The sequence below is a fragment of the Pristis pectinata genome, chromosome 15 (assembly GCF_009764475.1).
Source record: "Pristis pectinata isolate sPriPec2 chromosome 15, sPriPec2.1.pri, whole genome shotgun sequence".
NCBI classification, from domain to species: Eukaryota; Metazoa; Chordata; class Chondrichthyes; order Rhinopristiformes; family Pristidae; genus Pristis; species Pristis pectinata.
Genome location: NC_067419.1, coordinates 37,602,771 through 37,623,772, shown reverse-complemented (window position 1 = coordinate 37,623,772; position 21,002 = coordinate 37,602,771). Strand labels below are relative to the sequence as shown.

The following is a 21,002-nucleotide window of genomic DNA, read 5'->3' as shown; positions in this document are numbered from 1 at the left end:
TTTTTGAGTAATCTTGGAACTGTGTGAACAAGGAAAGCAATCATGTGTCTCCTTAACCAATCAATTTGATGAATTATTAATAATCCAGAGATTCTGAATCAGGAAGTATTAGCTAGGCTACTGAATTCAATACCTAACTGGGTACAGAATGTAAAATGAGAAGGAAAGAACTATGGGATCAAAGAAGTGCCTGAAAGTTTAATGACAAAGAAAAGTAAACACAAAATTGTTTAGTTTTTAAAATCTAGGAAAATGAAGTTCCATACTTGTTCGAAGTTGGTTTTCATCATCAAAGAGGTGGTCGAGCCCTGGTTAGGACCCATTGTGCTGTTAAAGAAAATGCTTACACTGGAAATATCCCAAGTTTATCCAGTAGAATTTAGTGGACATAAATTCCAAAGGTACGGCAAATCCATGCCATTGCATTTATTTCAATGCTAACTCTCTTAGTGAAACAATAAAGGGCCATGCCAACTTGTACAGCACCTTCCACTGAAGGAACATTGCAACTTGTATGGCATTTTCCTGATCACCATATTTAAACACAGTCCTCAAATGCTTCTGTCCGATTTATGCTTCAGTAACAGTGCAGTTAGACTCTGTTAATTCTACAGTACCATCTAGCTAACTATCTGTTTAGATAATGAGGATTTTATGAAAATGTCTCAAAAAAACCTTATTTGTCTATTTCTTCTGAAAATTTCAGAGAATGTAATATTTTGAATGATGGAGTATGCACGTGCTTAAAGGGAAAATGCAAAAGTAAGTAAAAAAAAAAATTATCTTTATTTTGATGTTATAAGCTAGAAGAAAGACAACATTTTTAAATAGTATAGTTATTTTTGTCTTCTCTGGAAAGGTTCTTTATTTTTGTTTAAGGGTTATTCGAGATGCATAAAACTCAGCATCCATGTACCATCATTCTATCATTTCACAACTTCTCACTCTTGCTGTTTGTCAAATGTGAGAGTGGTGTTATAGATAGTCATATGTGGGGGGTGGGGAGAAACAATATCTGTATGAAACGTTTGCTTCCTGTGATGGAGAGGACTGGGTCTGAGATGATATGCAGCATTAAAAATGTTTTTGACAGGGCACTATGATGATTGGCAACAAACTGAATTTTGTGAAACTCAAAGCAGACCGATCATTGCTTACAACAAAAGGAGCAGGAGTTCCAAGAAGACTACAAATAAGGTTAGTTTAAATGTTGTGTAAAATTTTACAAATCTACAAAGTTTTGGAAAGCTGTTTTGTTAGCGTAGGCATTAACCATCTTTTGGGGGATTTGTTATAAAGCAAAACCTTTGTAAAACATCACTTTGTTTTGAACAACCACATATCTGTGCAGTCTTGATATATAATATTTAATATACATATATAGTGCTTTAACTTAACAAGAATCTTGACTTTTTATGCAATGGCAAATTAAGCACTTCAGTTCTCTCAGTAGCCACCTACCAAGATACCAGTAAATAAAGCATACTGCAGTTGCATGTTCCTGACTACCTCCCAGCATTTCCTAATGAATGTTTCATACAATCACATGAATGGTAGTAACTGGAGGGGTAAGGTTCTGCAATATCAGGTTACAACAATATATACATGAATATGTTTGTAAAATTCCTGTGGCATACATTTTAATGTCTCCTCTTTGGTTTTTCTCAGTACTGGGATGCACACCGCACAGTTTTGTGAGGATAAGTGCATTTATGATTGTCTATCAAATAGTAAAAAGTGGTGATGGGTAGTCACAAATGCTAGTTCTGAAATATACAAGAAATATTTTGAGCAGAGTGTTCAGTAGTGTGTAGCACATTCTCAAATGCTATATCTTAACATCTTTGATGGTTTTTTGTATACTGTATATTCAGTCATGGGATGTTGCCCTGAAAAAGTGGGTTTGGACTGTTTCTTGAGCTACCAACAGAAATGATTTGATTCAACACGAACTAATCCATCCAGCTGTTAAGTGTCAAGAGTGGCTCAGTGGTATAGTCGATAGAACTAGTGCCTCGTAGCTTCATTGACCTGTGTTCAATCCTGAGCTGTGATGCTATCTGTGTAGCTTGCACACTCTCCCTATGACTGCGTGGTTTCGCCAGCACGTTCCTTGCTTCTACATCCAAAAGACGTGTGGGTTGTTAGGTTAATTGGTCACTCTAAATTCCCCCATTATGTGTAGGTGAGTGGTAGAATCTGGTGGGAATTAATGAGAATGTGAGGGGAATGGGATTGCTCTGTGGGCCGGCATAGAGTCAATGGGACAAAATAGCCTCCTTTGTCATAAGGAAATAGGAGCTATGCTTTTGTAGGACTGGTATCATGTATAAGCCTGACCAGGTAAGAAAAACTGATTTGCTTTTCTAAAATTAATGTACTAGTTTTGTTTAATATCAATCTGAGAGCAAAATGACAACAAACCTATTTTGCTGGTCTATGTCATTTTAATTTGAAAACATATATTGCTGCCATAAAGCAAGTTGCTATTTAACCTCATTGACCCACTGTTTCCTTTTGTGTTTTTGAACTGAGTGTTTGATTTTTCTATCAACATGGTTATTTCAAGTCTTGAAAATTTCTTTATTTACCCATTCATTGGTACTAATGTTCCAGTGTGATCCACTATTATTTATGGGCACTTTAGAAGGAATAGGTACCAGAAAAATAAGCATCTTATTTTGCTGTATTGCCACAATTTTTGATAGGAAGGTAACACATTTCAGATGACAAGTGACAACTGGTTTGACACAGATTCAGCTTTTCTTCCTGTAACATCCACCAACACCCCCCCCCCCCCCCCCCCAATGTCCTAGCAGAAAGTTGAGAGTTCATACTTGCCAACAATTGTTCATGTTGTGCACTGGCAGCAGAGTTTTTGTGCTGTACATGTATGATGTTTCAGAGTGTGTACACCATAGGCAAGTTTGTGCTTTCAGATGTAGTTCCGGCAACTGCTAGAGGAGAAGCTGAGAAAGTGCCTTCGCCCTATTTGAGTCTGTACTCACCCTTAGTTTTACCTTTCCAAAAGAATGAAATAAAACTGATTTGTCTATTTGCACTTTTCATTTTACATGAAACAGTAAAGTACTTTTTTATTTTCATAAAGTTATTCTTTTATTTTAATAGGTCAACAGAAAAAAATGTCATCAGCCATGCGTGAGGAATGATCCGAACAGTTTCTCTCCACATTATGGGAAATTGGAAATGTCTGTTTCCCAGGCTGAAAACTGGTAAATCTCAGTACTTAAGTTTATGCAGCCCAATAATATTTCAGAACTATTGAATGAAAGAAAATGGCCTTGTTGAGCATTCCATAGGTCATTTTAAGTTGTGTTAATGGTGCAGAACTTTTTTGGTGTTAAGTTTGCTCGAACTCTAATTTGCGCCATTTGTATGTTAGAAAGTAATGATCAGAGCAACCATGCAACGTGTGGACCTGGAGCTACATGAAGATCCAAATAACTTTGCATAAAAGCATGAAAGCTGGCAATTATTAAGTGAAGTGTAACATTTATGATTAGTGTCTTTTAACATTTTAAAGTCTTAATGGAATAAAAATCATTTTTATGTTGCTTTCCTAAGGGAAACTATAAAGATCAATCTCCTGTTTAGATTCAGGGCGTGGTTATTGGAACATTATATGTACCCGATTGGTATTGGTTTATTATTGTCACTTGTACTGAGGTACAGTGAAAAGCTTGTCTTACAAACCAATCATACAGGTCAATTCATTACACACAAGTTTGTCTTTGTAACATCTGTAAATTACTGAAACCACTTTCTACAGGAATAACACTAGAGTATGTAAAAAAAAAAAGATGAAAATTAAGTGCAATTGTGTAGTTAGGTTATATGTAAATGAAATTAAGGAGGAGTGTATCAATATCACTTGCATGTGTATACAAACTGTTCATTAACAAAACATCTGAAGGTGCTTTGGAGGAGCAAATTTCATAAAAGAATGGTCCTCAATATCTATCAGATTGGTAGATGTTAAAGAATAACTTGTGTATTGAGTTGTAAGTAAAATATGTTAAGGTGGAATTTATCGTCTCCATTTAATGTAATAAAGTACCACATATGCTTTACGGTAGCACATTTGACATCGGGCCAAAAGGGTGGTGATTAATGGTCAGTTTGGTAGATATTTAAAAACAAAATTATGAAAGAGGACAGGATCGAAGGGAGGTAAGGTTCAGGATGGGAACCCAAGATCAGAGACTAGGTAGTTGAAGGCATTGCTGCAAATATGGTGCATAGGAAAGTGGGGATGCCCATGAAGCCAAAACTGGAGGAGAACATGGTTGAGGCAAGTCCTGGAGGGTTTGAACACAAGGAAGGGAATTGTATATCAAAGCATTTCAAGTCATCTTCCATGGACTAAAATGGAACACTTGCATTAAGGAATAAATTATGATGTGGTCATTTTTAGCAGGGAAGCTTATGTTGGCAACTATTTCTATAAAAGTTTGCAAAATCTGACTGTATAATGGTGAACACGTATTTTGTCATTGCCATTCAGAAAGTTCTTTTTTTTTTGTAGCACTGAGTTTGTTGACGTGTGTGAAATTGCACCACTAATCAGACAGAAGAGAAGAGGACCTGAGTCATTTAGATTGCCATGGCGAAATGCTCTCACTGCCCTTACAACAGAAATGTTGAGGTACTGACTCAGGATGAAGTTAAAGCTTAAATTTGTGCATTAGATGTTTTAAAATGTGCGGAGCAACATCACTTTAAAGACCAATATTGATAAGCTAACACCAATGACTTTGCTTGTTGGGTGCAACCTTGCTGGCATCAGATAAAACGTAATGGGCAGAATATTTTAATGTTTTAGATTCAATAAAAAATTGTGTTTGTATTATGTTTTTACTATGTTTGTAATCAATTCTCCAAAATATGTTTCACTTTTTTAATGCATCTAAATTGACTTTTGTCCAGGCAGACTGCCCCTTGCAAGACTTTTAACCTCTTGATCTGTTGTTAATGTAGCAGTTTTCATGTCTCCTATCCATTTTTTCTAAAAGACGAATCATAGTGCAGTACAAACACAGTTATAAGTTCTCTCATTATCAATTTTCTGGATTGTCCATAAGATTTTATACAGAAAATAAGAAATTGGAGGGCCTCAGGGGTATCAGCTCACTTCCTTATTCACCTGTGGACATAGTTGCTGCTTTGTCAGCCAATTTTCCCTGAAACAGTATCACTAAAAGGTATTATTGGATTAGTCATCTAGCTAATAATTCAATTTGCTAAATAACTTTGGTTCTAAAACTTTTGAGCTAAAAAGCCTTGAATTATGCAAATTAAATATTTTATGAAAGCCATAATGTGTAACACCCAGCAATCCTAGTGATTTTGTTTAACTTACCATTGTTAACTGTATCTTTGAATAATTTTTTTGTCTTTACCTATGCTTGATACTAAAATAGATCATTTGCCTCATGAAAATTGAATAATTTACATCTCTTTATATAAGTGGAGTGTAATTCAACTATATCAAATGTAGTACTTCAGTTTTTCATGCAGTATATCCTGTTTTCCTTGCTCAAAATAGAACAAGAAAGCAGAATGTTTTGATGAGATCTTTATTCTTTTACAGGCACGAAATAGACTTAATTTCTGTTGGAAATGATGAAGCAGCAACTGCTTTACCCCTGCGAGATCTGACGTCAGGAACTCCTTTTCTATCGAACCCACGCGGATTGGGGCGTTCTGGTGAGATAATTATTTCCAACTCAAAGACAGCCTCCATCTAGGTACTTTCTGATTTTAAAACCTTTATGGTTTGCAATGTTCAGCATTTTTGCTGCTTAATTATACACCCAAAGTTGTGAGGATTTGTTTAAACATTTAAAATAAATTTTCCAGTTTTTGTTCTTTAGCCAATTATTTTGCTTAAAATTCCTTAGGATATTTTTATTCACAACCTTGTTTTAAAAAATATTGTAAAAGGTCGCATGTTGAATAGATGTTTTTTTCATTTCCTTTGCTCCTTGTCGGCATCAATTTTAGAAAATCTGTTCATTACAGTAGAAAGAAAAAACAGTGGAAAAATCCCATTTTTGTTCACCAAGTTTAAAAATTACCTTTAAGTCAATGCTATTGTTTTACTTGTGTTAACAACTGGGCTGGTACTGTGAACACTGGATGTACTGTATGCATTGCTTCTCACCAAATGGAGCAATTGAAGCAATATTACAAGTACACTAACCACAGCTTGCTAGAGTAAAGGATGATCTTCACCCAGCTAAAGCTTCAAACATTGAGTCAGGTTTACTGATGTTATCTTGAAAGCGATAGAAATATTGATGCTATTTAAATATAGCAGACTACCTGTTAAAACTGTTTTCAGTGAAATTGTAGAGTGGTGCAGTAAGCGATGTATAACAAGTACTTTTTGAATTTCTAGATAACGCACATTTAGTATCCAATGACAAAAGTATTTTTACATTAACCCCATTGGTAAAAGGACCTAGTGTATTTATACAGCACTTTATCACATCTTCTAGTTTAACAAAAATGTTTTCCATACTATGCATTTTTTGAACTGGTGCTTTTAACATAGACAAATAAGACAGCTGTTTAGGGTCATGCACTACAAAATTCCACCTATAGGAACAAGGAAATCTGCCAAAGATGATTAAAGGGCAGATGGAGGCCAGGATACAGAAAACTCCATGATCCTTTACAAATTAGCACCATGTTATCCTAATCCTTCACTTGAAAGGTACTCTGGACTTCAATTTGGCATATCTGATGGGTGCAGGACACGCTCTGTATCAGAGTGGCACCCTAGGTTATACTAAAGTATTATTTTGATATTTAAATCTGCATCCTTGCTACCTAGAGAAATGAATTCAATTCTAAATGAATGCAATCGTATTTAGAGGCAAACTTAAAAAAAAGAAGATAAATAAGTATTTCTTTTATTAGTAATTGTTTTAGGGTATGATGTGGTGCATTAAGTCAGCAAGTAAGGATATTTTACCTTAAGACATGGACCCTCTTACTCAGTTTAGATTGAGAGTTTCCTATTTGTTAGATGTATTTCTCCAAGGTGAATGTTTGATAGTTCCTCATGTTTTTGTTCTTGCAGTGAGCATGTTGTTCTGCCATTGTTTAAAATCTTCTGGATTTAAAATGAACCGATAGAGATCCTTACCATTATGCATTATATAATCTGGAGAATTTAAAGTAAACTGTTTATCTCTTAGCATTGAAGCACCATGCTCCATTAACTGTGAACGCCTGCACCCTAGTTATCTGAAGCTCTCCTTAGTGTGGAAAAAGGAAGAGAACTTCAGGAAACTATTTATGAAACTAATTGAAAAGTTTACTTAAAAAGATAAAGAATTAGATGTATAGCAGATGGTACTTTGTTAAAATATCTTTCAGTGAAGTGGTAATATTATGTTTTGCAATGTTCCCATCAGATCATTATTGATTAAATATTATTATATTTATCCAGTTAATTTTCCTGGCAAGAAGTGTGCACTTGCAGGCACCAGAGGAGGTGGAGAGAAAAAAAATAAGTCTGGCGCATCAGGTAGTACTAATGCAAGCACCTCTGAAACTTCACAAGGCAGAAGAAGATCGATGCGCATCAGCAAAGCAGAAAACTTGGACAAATCTGCCAGCTCATCTCAGAGGGCTCAGTCAAGCTCGGGTGCATCCATTTCAAAAGTATCTATGGAATGTGCACAAACTCCACCTAAAAAGGCAGGAAAGCAAAAGACCAAGAGGAAATTAGAGAATGAACAAAGTAAAATTCCTTCTGATAAAAAGAAAACCAGAGTTACCCGTAGTTCCTACAAGAAATCTGATTCTAGCAGTTCCGACCCAAATGATAGTCCATTTGTCAGTGAAACTGAGCCTCAACCTCCTACACCTCTCTCCAATGAAAAGCAGTTGACAAATTTAGATAATAGTAGTCCAAGCCATTTATCAGCTAATGGCTGTAGTGAAACCGTTATTTCAATAGAAAAAGATAAAGAGGAAGAAGTTATTGAAAAAGAGCATAGTCATGTTGAGAATACAAACCCATCTGTTGAGGAAGAGGACTGTAAACCAATTACTGACCCAATTAATAGTGAAGACTCAGGAAATTCAAATCTTCCTCCATCTACTGAAGATGAAAATTTTATGGAACTTAACTCAGGAAATGCAACAGGACATGCTGACAAAGAAATGGTTAAAATGGAACAGCATCATTTGAAAGATGAAATGTATTCTCTCAGTGCAGATGTGCCCTGTGCCAGTCTATCTAATAGTGATCAAGCTATTGGTCCCACAAGATATCCTGAAAGTCCCTCAAATAAAGGTTGTGACGAGGTAGAAAATAAGGCACCAGCAGAAGATCAATATTCTGAGCAATATAAAGAGGCAGAATTTACAGAGAACATGGGAAGTCCTGAACAAGTACCTTCATGTTGGGGTGTTACTGAAAAGCAATCAACTGCTGAAAGTACAGGAATACATGATGATGATACCCTCTCTGAGAGAAAAATGTCATTGGATAGTATTGATGCTGAGTATCCTAATAGAGCCGAACCTGCAGAGGTTAAGGAAATTCCAGGTGAGGGAGACCGTACATCAGGCTATAAAAGTGATATTAGTAAAGAGTTATCAGTTGAAGTTCCTGGAAGAATTGCAGTAAATAGTGGCCTGATGAATGAAATGTCTTTGGAGAATATCAAACCAGAGCAGCTGAAAAACATGGAAACTCCGGAAATTTTAGGTGCTGAGAAGGAATCTGATTGTAGAAGTATTAGCCAGCAGTATGCTGAGGCACCTGGAACATACATGGAAGAGGACAGCCTGAAGCATGAATTGACCTCAGAGCATCTAAAGCTGGAGCAGTTTGACATGGGTTCAATGAAAGCTTTAAATGCATCGGAACACATGTCTGATAGTAAAATAGGTATTGGTCAGCAGTTATCAATCGAAAACCATAAAGAGATTATGGAGAATATTAGCTCTAAGTCCGAACTGGGCCCCGGGAGTATTGGACCTCAAGATGAGATGGAGCTGGGTGGAGTTTTAAACAATCTTAATCAAGCATCTGATCCTAAAAGTGGCTTTGATCAGCAGTCATCTGATGAAAGTCCTGGAAAAGCAGTGGAGAGTGAATGTCTAAAAATCGAAACCTCTTCAGAAATACTGAGCTATGTTCAAATAACTACGGAGGCACATGAAGATAAAGCTAAAACTGAATTGTTTATTGATAGGACCTGCAGTAGTGGTCCTGAGGACTTTAATGTGGATAACAATGAGGTAGTGGCTATGGAATGTGATTCACCTATCAATGACCACCAAATGCCTGAAACCGAACCAGAATCTGAAAAAAAACTCAAAAGAAAGTGAAGTAAATTCTTCTTTATCCCTCGGTTCAAGTTATGAGCAACTGCTGCCAAATTCTTCTGTTGAAACTATCAATAAGGAAGGACCTCCTGAGAATGAACGTGAGAAAAAGTCGGAACAGAAAGAAAAAGACGTTCCACGTCGCAAATCTAGATTCCACGCAGCATCCACAACTTGGTCTCCAGAAAGGGAAAGAAAACGTGAACCTAAGAGATCTAGATCAAAGTCACAGGGAAGATCCATGCCCGCAGCTCAAGGAAGGTCCATGCCCATGCCTGAAGGAAGATCTGGGTCACGGGGGAGATCTGGCTCCAAGTCGAGGGCAAGGTCCCGGTCACGCTCCAGGTCACGGGGAAGGTCACGCTCCCGGTCGCGGGGACGGTCTCGGTCCCGGGGACGGTCTCGGTCCCGATCACGGGGAAGATCAAGATCTAGGTCTAGAACGCAGGGAAGATCCAGGTCACGGTCACTGGGAAGGTCCAGATCCAGGGGTAGGTCCAGGTCCCGGTCATGGGGGAAAGACCATCATAGTCACTCGGACAGACCTGCACATGAACGAATTCGTTCATGGGGGGATGATGGTGACCGAAACATCCAGACATCTCCATCTTGCAGGAAAAGATCCAGGTCTCTAAGTAAAGAGAGAGGCAAGGAAGAACCTCCAAGTGAAAGTGGGAAGAGGGAAGCTGAAGCAGACAGGGGAAGAAAAGGTAGGCAGCGTTCTAGATCGAGGTCTAGGTCCAGAAAGAGGTATTATTCTGGAGACAAAGAGGATAAGCCCGGTTTTTCTCCAGGCAGAAGAGACAGAAATGTGGATGACAGCTGGAGAAGTGCTCGAGGAAAGGATAGATTCAGAATGAATGATTGGGATAGACCGAGGGGGTTTGACAGATTCAGAAAAGATAATAGGAATAGGGAATTTCAGCAAATGTCCAGATACCCAAATGAGCAGTTAGCTGGGGATACAAATGAGTATTTAGATGACAGGAACCCTGAATGGATAATGGAACAAATGCAGCCATCATCTGATGTTCGTATGAGAGAAAATGAATACAGGAATGATGCCAAGTGGGAAGAAAATAGATATGAAAGGGATGATTCTTGGACGAATAGGAACTTTGTCCCTGGCTGGAAGCGTGGTCGTGGACGTTTTCGGGGAGGACCATTTCGTGGTGACCAAAGTGAAATTCCATGGCAAAACCGAAGGTCAAATTTCTCAGGCGAGCAGAATAATTCGGGAAAATACCAAGGGACTGGACCGCGCAGGTATAATGACCATCAACCCAACAGATGGAGAGGTGACTCAAATCCATCTTCTGATGTCCGTGACCGTTCTGGATGGTCTTCTTTCTCTAGTTGGAATGCGAGGAAAACTCTGCCAGCAGATGTCCAAAATTATTATGCAAATAGGGGAAGGCAGGCTTCAGGCACACAGTCAAGCTGGCAGGGTTCAGAGGAGGAACAGTACCAGAGTTCATCAGAGCAAGGTTTGTATTTTTGCTCTCACTTCCTTTCATAAAAATGTTTTAGAGGACTTTTTTATGAAAACCTATGTGATAATGCTTGATGTTGTAATGGGTGAATGGTCATTGAAGGATATTCTTAAAAATGTAAATGCTAGAAATATTCAGTCCATATTTCCAGAGTGTTGTGTTTTATTTAGGATTTCCAGCATTTGTTTACAACTATGCCTAAGTAAAAATACTCTATATGACATTTTGGGAATACTAACCTGCTGAATATTTCCAGCACTTTTTTAATTACAAGGAGAAAAAGAGAATTGAAATCCAGTAATTTGCTTTTGTAAACAGCAATAGCTTTTTATTAGATGGTGGATTGCCTATTTTTAATTCCTGACTCTGAATTACTAGTGAAATTGAAATATGCAAGCCATTCAATCAAGGAATGGATTCCAAGTTTATAAAACCCTCACTAGCAAAACAGAAGATTGCTAACCTTAGTAGCTAAATACCACCTGAATTACTTTAAAGAAAGGAATGCCTGTCTCATGATCACTAAAATGGCTTAATTTCATGGATTCCATTCCTTTTGGGCTGTCAAAGAGCTACAGATCAAAATTCAAATTAAAATATCATAAAATCTTGAAGTGCCTAGACAAAGTAGATAAAGAGAAACTGTTTCTGTTGCTCACGGATTAAGAACCAGGAAACATAAATGAACCAAAACTGACGTGAGGGAAAACTTGTAAACATCAGGTGATGTGGGTTGGGAATGCACTGCCACAGGATTAGTGGAAGCAAATTCAACTGTAGCATTCAGAATGGAACAGGATGAGTATTTGAAAGAACAGAAATAGCAAGGCTATGGGAAGGGAGTGAGGACTAGCCAGATTGCTCATACCCAAAAAAACTAAATGCTCTTCACCCATGTTGTAACCTTTGATTTTGTAATCATTAAGTTATACAAAGGCAGAGCTATTTCCAGAGTGTAATTTCTGAATTTTATAATTTGTTTGGGGTAGTTTTTCTTTCCAAGGCCAGTCATACTGTTGATTTTGGGGCTGCAATGGATCTGTCATGCCTGGGACAACACACGCTAGATGGGCCAAATGGCCTCCTGTTCTGTGATTGTGTGAAAACGTCATTCACTCCGTACTCACCAAGCATGAAGGGAGCCAATACAAAAATAATTAGCTGATAATACATTAGAACATTTAGGGTTTGAATTAAAAAGGTGCCCAGATTGATCGGATGATAGTTATAGAAAGAGCAATTGAGCAACAACTTGAATATATATGACATTTTATCATATTAAAGATGTCACAAGGCACTATACACCTGTACATCCAATGGTGCTATGTTGTAAATTTTTACCAGAGGCATTCTGATCAATTCCTTTGTTGTGATAAATGAGGCATTTGCTTTAATATACAAAGTCTACTAGCACTTTCAAGTACATTGCATAAACCCTGGGACAGCGTGAACTGCAATCCTCACTCTTAAATCACTAGATGATTTTCCTGTGTTTCCTTCCAAGATTCAAAACCTCTGTGGAACTCCAGGTGTTAATATAACGCACCACCCTGTGTGCCAGGTCATCTAGTTTCAGACAGTCTCTGAGTGAGAGTTTTGAGATGGGAAGCCTTTAGTTGACTTGAGGGCTCGGCTGTTTCATTTATCTCTACTGCAGTTGTATGGTCTGCATTTTCTGTCTTAATGTTTCATACTTGCAATAGCCAGGATTTCACTTTTCTTTTGATTGCAAATAATCCAAAATGTAGATGTGCACATCTTTAACATAGGATATTGTTAGTGTACTAAGTTACTGCAGAATGTGTTAAGAGTATCAGACCAAAGTTCTCGGATTAAACTTATCAATAAAATTTTATGGAATTCCTCAAAGCTCATATCAGGAAATGTTTACGCCTGTATCTCTACCTCTTTTTTTTGTCATTTAGCAGATTCATCGCAAGGGACATCAGCCTTCAGTGACCAGGCAAATCAACAAATGAATGGCTCTCAGCAACCTGTTAATATGCTGCATCAGCCTGTTTTACCACAACCACTGAATCCGCCACCCCAACCAATGAATGTCTTTCCCTATCCAATGAATGTCCATCCTCCTCTAATGCATTTCCACAATCCATATATCCACCCTCCTCCTCCATTGAATGTGCATGCAGGAATGTCAGCCGTGCCACCAACTGCTGCTGGAAATCTGCCTAACAGCCCACCCCCACCACCACCTCCACCTCCACCATCCCAGTCAGTGAACTACGCAGTCCAACAGCTTGACCTGACACAACCTCAGGTAAGTTCTTGGCCAGAAAGAATATGAAAATCATGTTGCTGTGTTTGTGTTTAGCAGGGAAATGGGAAGGAAGTTCATTCTGTGCTTCCAGGAACTCTCCTGGTTGGTCATCTGAAGACTAGGTTAAATGCTCACACTGATTACAACACATTTGTTTGCACAGTTACAAAATTTTTTTCTCTGGGAAATTGGTTATTTTTCTTATGAACATATCTCCCAGGATAACTTATTCTTTTTGATATATTTTATTTCTCTACACTTAATCCAGGCTTCTGCTGTGTTCAAGGGCATTATTCTAACTTCGCAGTGCTGTTTAAGCCATCTCATTTTGTCTGGCGTCCTGTATCATAGTACCTGACTAAAATTCAAAAGTTGTTAAGGTGTAGCTGAAGCTATTTGTAGCATAGTGTTGCTGTTTGGAATAGTCCAGTCAGTGGACTAGTAACACATGGTTGGGTTAACTTCCACTGTTACAACTTTTAAATCAGGTAATTAAGATGCCCATGATGGAAAAAAAACTTTTTCAATACTGCCCTTAAAACAAGACCACTTTGTTTAGAAGATGCATAACTTATTTTACTATGTGGTTAATTCTTTATTCTATCTAAAGCAATCTATCAATGAATCTCACTTTACAGCATCTAATGGGAAATAAATATGGCCTTAACAGTGTCATCCATATCCAGAGAATTTTTTAAAAAGGTTATATTTGCCTCTAACTGGATATGAAAATTAGAAACTCTACTTCAGTTCAAGCATAGAACTTAGAACAATACAGGAACAGGCCCTTCAGTCCACGATGTCTGTGCTGACCATGATGCCAAATTAAACGAAACCTATCTACCTGCGCATTATCCGTATCCCTCCATTCCTTGCCTGTTCATGTGTCTGTCTAATTGTCTCTTAGATGTTGCTATCCTATCTGCTTCTACCACCACCCCTGGCAGCACATTCCAGGTACCCACCACGCTCTTTGTGAAAATAAAACTTGCCACGAAAATCTCTTGTAACTTTCACCCTGTCACCTAGTATTTGACATTTCCACCCTGGAGACTGTCATCAAACCCTATATAATCCTCTCATAATTTTATATACTTCTATCAGGTTGCCCCTCAGCCTCTGACTCTCCAGGGGGAAAAAATCCAGGTTTGTTCAATCTCTCCTACAGCTAACTTCAATCCATTTACTGTATATTTCCCCCTTGCATTTGACCTCCCAAAATTCATCACCTCACACTTGTGCAGATTAAACTCCATCTGCCATTTCTCTGCCCAAACTTCCAGTTTATCTATATCATGCTCTATCCTTTGACAACCTTCCTCGCAACCCACAACTCCACTGATTTTTATATCATCTGCAGACTTAAACAGAGAACTGAGCATTGATCCTTGCGAAACACCAGTGGTCACAGACCTTCAGTGAGGAAATCAAAAACCTCCGTCACTACCCTTTGTCTTTCGTGACCAAGCCAATTTTGTATTGAACTTACCACCTCACTGTGGATTCCGTGTGACTTGATCTTCTGTACCAGTCTACCAGGAGGGACCCTGTCAGATACTTCGATCTTTCGATATTAATACTTTATAGTATTTGGGATAAATAAACCATTACACTGTTTGTATTTGATTTGCAATACACTCGTAACAAGATTTTGTCTACGTGTATTCTTTAGCCATTAGTATGGGTGAAAGGCTGGCCTACAGTAAGTCTGTTGTGAAAATGAATAACTGATTTGTGGCAAAAGCTGAATTCCAGATATTAACTTACTTGTGGAATTAGTGGTACAAAATCCTTTGACTCTCGGGTACAAAAATATTTCTCACTTAAGGCATGATATGAAGTGATTTCTGAATCAGTTGCACAGTATTTTATTTTTAATTGTCATCTTCAAAGCCAGAAAGGTCCATCAGTGTTGATTAAACATTTGAGTCGTATTTAAGACTGAAGTTTAAGCTCTGTTCATCACTCAACATTGCATGCTATCTTTAAATACCGACTTCCTCCTTATCTAATAGTTCTCTGTTGCTTTGCATACTTCTGTGGTTTGTAGAGTATAACTTGCCATAAAACCAGCCAGTTCATATTTGGTCATTTTCATAATAGGAAGACAAACGTTCACCTTCTAGCAGTGCTGTTGTTATATTTCTGATGATGACATTGGCTCTACTATTTTGAGCACCTGTGATAGACCTGACAAGCTATTGAAGAATGTCCAGACTTGCTATTTTGTCAAACGTTTTCCAGAAGATAGAATCTACGCTAACTTTTGGGTGGTCACACGAACAACAGATGAATAGGCGGCTCACGTTATGTCATTTCAGATTGGATAACTTTTAACAAAAAATGGTGTCAACCAGCTGTGTACTCAGGTCTTGTGAGGATCTCTGTTCCAGAACTGATGTGTAATACATTTAACTGCATTATCAGAAGAAACCAGATATGTGGAATGCAGCTGGTGACACTAAATCACACCTGATTTAACTGCATAGTTATATTATGGGCAGCCCTAAAATGTTGGAATGAAAGTTGGCTGTGGTATATTTCTTGAGCTTTTGGCAGCTATTAAGCGACCACCAACTTGTGTTTTTCTAAAATTTATTTGCGGAAGTAAATGTTTCATTAAATACTGTAATTTTGCTTAAATGTTTGGTTTTATGGATAACTATAAATACTTCATATTTTGCTTCACTTTTATTTTAGATCATACCTCCTCCCTGTAATGCTCCTGAGGTGGATTTGCAGACCAGTGCTGCTAGTGTACCCATTCCAGCTGGAGGTTCAGGCAAGGCAGTGCCTGTTTCACTTCCTGTAGATGTTTCTTCTTCTGCCTTTCAGTCTGTCCAACAGGTCTTTGCAACTCTTTCAACTCCAAAGACTACAGTAGAAAAAGAGAGCCTGAAGGAAGAATTTGAAATGGAAAAGCCCAAAAAGGACAAGGCAAGTCAAGAAGAATCAGTGAATTAATTACATTTATTGAATTACGTATCTTCACATCAGAAATCAGGAGGAGGCAATTCAGCCTGTCACGTCTATCCATCTAATCTTAGGTTTTAATCATTTTAAAGCTTTTGAACCTGTGGATTAAATAATGGTGCATATGGTTATGTAAGGCAATTTTATTGTTCCTTGATCCACATTAGTTTAATGCTGCCAACCGTTGTTGATTTTGTTAATGTTTTTAAGCCTTGTTCTGGGTTTGGGGTGATACCTTGATTGAAGCTGGTTAATACAGAACATACAACATTTTTTTTCCAATACATAGAAATGTACTATTCAGGAAAGAGCCGTAGAAGAGGTAAAACTAGCCATCAAGCCTTATTACCAGAAGAAGGACATTACCAAGGACGAATACAAAGAAATTGTCCGCAAGGCAGTGGATAAGGTAAAATTTTGAAGTGCATTTTAACTGTACTGTGATTATTTATGGTGGCTGAAGAAAAATCAGAACAGAATACTTTGCAGAGTACTGTGCACCTTGGATTTCCACATTTGGTTACTTTTGTTTAATTATCAGGTTTTTTTTTAGGTTGCTAGTCAGTAAGCCAGAGAGGAATAAGTAAGTGTAAATTATCAATCACATATAAAATTGTCCTTCCATTAGATTATATTAGTTCTTGGTATTTGGCCTAAAATTACATCAATATTAGGGCAATTTCTAAAGAGTATAATAATTGTACTATTGAGATTAAAAATATTGATTAAAACAAGGACTGTCACAAGTAAAGACTGCAACATGTTGGGATATACAGAAGGAATTTATTGTTATATATTTGATAAAAGGTCTAGATAAGAGCTTTAAAGTGTTACAGAAATTGGCATTGTACCTTCAGTAGAGGCTGGTGGATGGAAAACAGAACATTTAATGGACTTAAATTCACAAAATGTCAATTGTTGCATGTGCTGAGAAGTGTTGTAAATAGTCAAATATGTTTCCATAAGACATAAGAGAATTAGGCCATTTGGCACACATTATCTGCTCCGCCATTCGATCATGGCTGATTTATTTTTCCCTCTCGATCCCATTCTCCTGCCTTCACCCCGTAACCTCTGACGCCCTTACTAATCAAGAACCTATCAACCTTTGCTTTAAATATACCCAATGACTTGGCCTCCACAGCCATCTGTGGCAATGAATTCCACAGACTCACCACCCTCTGGCTAAAGAAATTCCTCCTCTTCTCTGTTCTAAAGGGACGTCCATTTATTCTGAGGCTGTGCCCTCTGGTCCTAGACTCTCCCACTACTGGAAACATCCTCTCCACATCCACTCTATCCAGGCCTTTCAATACTCAGTAGGTTTCAATGAGATTTCCTCCCCGTTCTTCTAAACTCCAGTGAGTACAGGCCCAGAGCCATCAAATGGTCCTCGTACATTAACCCTTTTGTCGCTGGGATCATTCTTGTAAACCACCTTTGGACCCTCTCCAATGCCAGCACATCCATCCTTAGATATGGGGCACAAAACTGCTCACAATACTACAAATGTGGTCTGACCAATACCTTATATAGCCACAGCATTGAATCCGTGCTTTTATATTCTAGTCCTCTCGAAATGAATGCTAACATTGCATTTGCCTTCCTTGCTATTGACTCAATCTGCAAGTTAACCGTTAGGAATCCTGCAGTAGAACTGCCAAGTCCCTTTGCACCTCCAATTTCTGAATTTTCTCCCCATTTAGAAAATAGTCTGTCTTTTATTCCTTCTACCAAAGTGCGTGACCATACGTTTTCCTATGCTGTATTCCATCAGCCACTTCTTTGCCTAAGTCCTTCTGCAGACTTCCTGCTTCCTCAACACCACTTGCCCCTCCACCTATCTTTGTATCATCTGCAAATTTGGCCACAAAGCCATCATTTCCATCATCCAGATCTTTAACATATAATGAGAAAAGTAGTGGACTCAACACCGACCCCTGAGGAACACCACTAGTCGCCGGCAGCCAACCAGAAAAGGCCCCCTTTATTCCCACTCTTTACCTTCTACCAGTCAGCCAATCTTCTATCCGTGCTAGTATCTTTCCTGTAATACCATGGGCTCCTATCTTGTTTAGCAGCCTCACGTGCGGCACCCTAAAGGCCTTCTGAAAATCCAAGTTAACAACATCCACAGACTTTCCTTTGTCTATCCTGCATTTACTTCCTCAGAATTCCAACAGATTTGTCAGGCAAGTGCTCTCCTTAAGGAAACCATGCTGACTTCAGCCTATTTTATGTGCTTCCAAGTACCCCGAAACCTCATCCTTAATAATGGACTCCAACATCTTACCAACCACTGAAGTCAGGCTAACTGGCCTATAATTTCCTGCCTCATTCCTCCCTCCCTTCTTAAAGAGTGGAGTGATGTTTATGATTTTTCCAATCTCTAGAACTATTCCTGAATCTAGTGATTCTTGAAAGATCACTACTAATGCCACCAGAGCCCTGCGGTATAGTTTATCCGGTCCAGGTGACTTATCCACCTTCAAACCTTTCAGCTTCCCAAGCACCTTCTCCTTAGTTATAGCAACTACACTCACTTTTGCCACCTGACTCTCTTGAATTTCTGGCATGTTTTTGGTGTCTTCCACAGTGAAAACTGACGCAAAATACTTATTCAGTTCATCTGCCATTTCTTTGTTCCCCATCACTACTTCTCCAGCATCATTTTCCAGTAGTCTGATGTCCACTCTTGCCTCTCTTATACCCTTTATATATCCGAATAAACTTCTTGTATCCTCTTTTATCTTATTGGCTAGCTTACATTTATATTTCATCTTTTCTCCCCTTATTGCTTTTTTGTCTTCTGTTGGTTTTTAAAAGCTTCCCACTAATTTTTGCAATATTGTATGCCCTCGCTTTTGCTTTTATGCTGTCTTTGACTTCCCTTGTCAGCCACTGTTGCCTCATCCTCCCTTTAGAATGTTTCTTCGTCTTTGGGATGGAATGATCCTGTGTCTTCTGAATTACTCCCAGAAACTCCTGCCATTGCTGTACCACCGTCATCCCTGCTAGGGTCCCCTTCCAATCAACTTTGGCCAGCTCCTCTCTCATGTCTCTGTAGTTACCTTTACTCAACTGTAATACCAATACATTCTCTTCTAGTTTCTCCCTCTCAAACTGCAGGGCGAATTCTATCTTATTAGCTCTTAAGAGTTCCCTTACCTTAAGCTCCCTAATCAGATCTGGTTCATTGCACAACACCAAATCCAGAATTGCCTTTTCCCTGGTGGGCTCAACTACAAGCTGCTCTTAAAAAGCCATTTTGTAGGCATTCTACAAATTCCTTCTCTTGGAATCCGGTGCTATCCTGATTTTCCCAGTTTACTTGCATATTGAAGTCCCCCATGACCACTGTAACATTGCCTCTCTTGCATGCCTTTTCTATCTCCTGTTGTACCCCTCATCCTGGCTACTATTTGGAGGCCTGTATACAGTTCCCATCAGGGTCTTTTTACCCTTGCAGTTTCTTAACTCTACCCGCAAGGATTCTACATCTTCTGATCCAATGTCACTTCTTGCTAAGGATTTCATTTCATATTTTACCAACAGAGCCACCCCAACGCCTCTGCCCACCTGCCTGTCTTTTCGATAGGATGTGTATCCTTGGATGTTTAGCTTCCAGCTGTGATCTTCTTCCAGCCATGACTCTGTGATGCCCACAATGTCGAACCAGCTAATTTCTAACTGCGCTATAAGCTCATCTACCTTATTTCATATACTGTGTGCATTCAAATATAACAGCTTCAGTCCTGTATTCACCACCCTTCTCAAATTTGTCTCCATGTTGCCTGAAGTTAAATTCTTATCCCTTTCTAAATCTTCTGTCTTATTCTTTATTCTGGAGACTTCAGTAACCTCTCCTGCGCTCTCCTTCCCTTTTGATTTATCCATACTTTTCCAATCTGTTGAACCCACCCCCCTACTATTTAGTGCTTTGGACAATGCTTTTGACAGGATTTGGTTCAGGATAAATAGTAAAATTTGTAGAACTCGGGTTATGTGGCACTGCAGAACTTGCAGAGCATTGCAGGAAACGTGCAGGAGGACATCAATGGGTTAGGAACCATGCTTTTGTATTAAAAGTATACTAAAGATGAATGTGGATCTGCACAATTGATAAAAGAAAGTGGAGATATCTCATAACCAGCATAGTGATGACATTACTGGACAAGTAGTCCAGGGGCTTGAATTAATGAAGTGGATTCAAGTTTAAATCCACCAAAACATCTGGAGAATTTAAATTTAATAATTAACTAAATAAATCTGGAATGGTAATGATGAAATTATTGGAATACTTACCAAAAAAAGTTTGATTTCCTAATGCTTCTTAGGGAGTGAAGTGGTTATCCTTATTTGGTATTCAGACCCACTAATGCGGTTAACTTTTAACTGCATTCTGAAATGGCTTTGAAAACCTTGCAATTCAAATGGAGCTTGGAACAAGTGCTTGCTATTAGCACTGATACATAGAAATGAATGAAAGATGATATTCCAATCTATTTGCTACTCTCAGCAGATGAACCAGTCTGTCCCTTGTCTGATCAATGGCAAGTAACATGTGTGCCACAGAAGTCTAAGCAACAATTATCTCCAGCTAGAGATATTTGATGGGATTTCTATCACTGAGCCTCCCACCATTAACATCCTTCAGGGGAGAGCAGCTCAGAGGCTGGGCATCCTGCAGCGAATGACTTGCCTCCTGACACCCCGCCATCGACAAGCGACAAATGAAGTGCGTTATGGAATGCTTTCCACTTGCCTGGACAAATGCAGCTCTAACAACTCTGAAGAAGCTTGACATCATTCCAGAAAAAAGCAACCTGTTTGATTGGTACCCCATCCGCCACCCTAAACATTTGTTGCGTATGCCACCCGTGCAC

General features: G+C 38.5%; 1 protein-coding gene across 1 annotated transcript in view; it reads left to right on the top strand.

Annotated features, from left to right (window-relative positions):
- scaf11 (SR-related CTD-associated factor 11) overlaps positions 1-21,002 on the top strand; it is a 52,054-nt gene that overhangs the window by 25,710 nt on the left and 5,342 nt on the right. The window contains exons 6-15 of the mRNA XM_052030170.1: positions 707-762; positions 1,094-1,197; positions 3,130-3,233; positions 4,547-4,666; positions 5,612-5,727; positions 7,481-9,371; positions 9,406-10,859; positions 12,791-13,143; positions 15,844-16,080; positions 16,406-16,525. Of these exons, the coding sequence (XP_051886130.1) occupies positions 707-762; positions 1,094-1,197; positions 3,130-3,233; positions 4,547-4,666; positions 5,612-5,727; positions 7,481-9,371; positions 9,406-10,859; positions 12,791-13,143; positions 15,844-16,080; positions 16,406-16,525 (4,555 nt within the window). The remainder of the gene's footprint in view (positions 1-706; positions 763-1,093; positions 1,198-3,129; positions 3,234-4,546; positions 4,667-5,611; positions 5,728-7,480; positions 9,372-9,405; positions 10,860-12,790; positions 13,144-15,843; positions 16,081-16,405; positions 16,526-21,002) is intronic.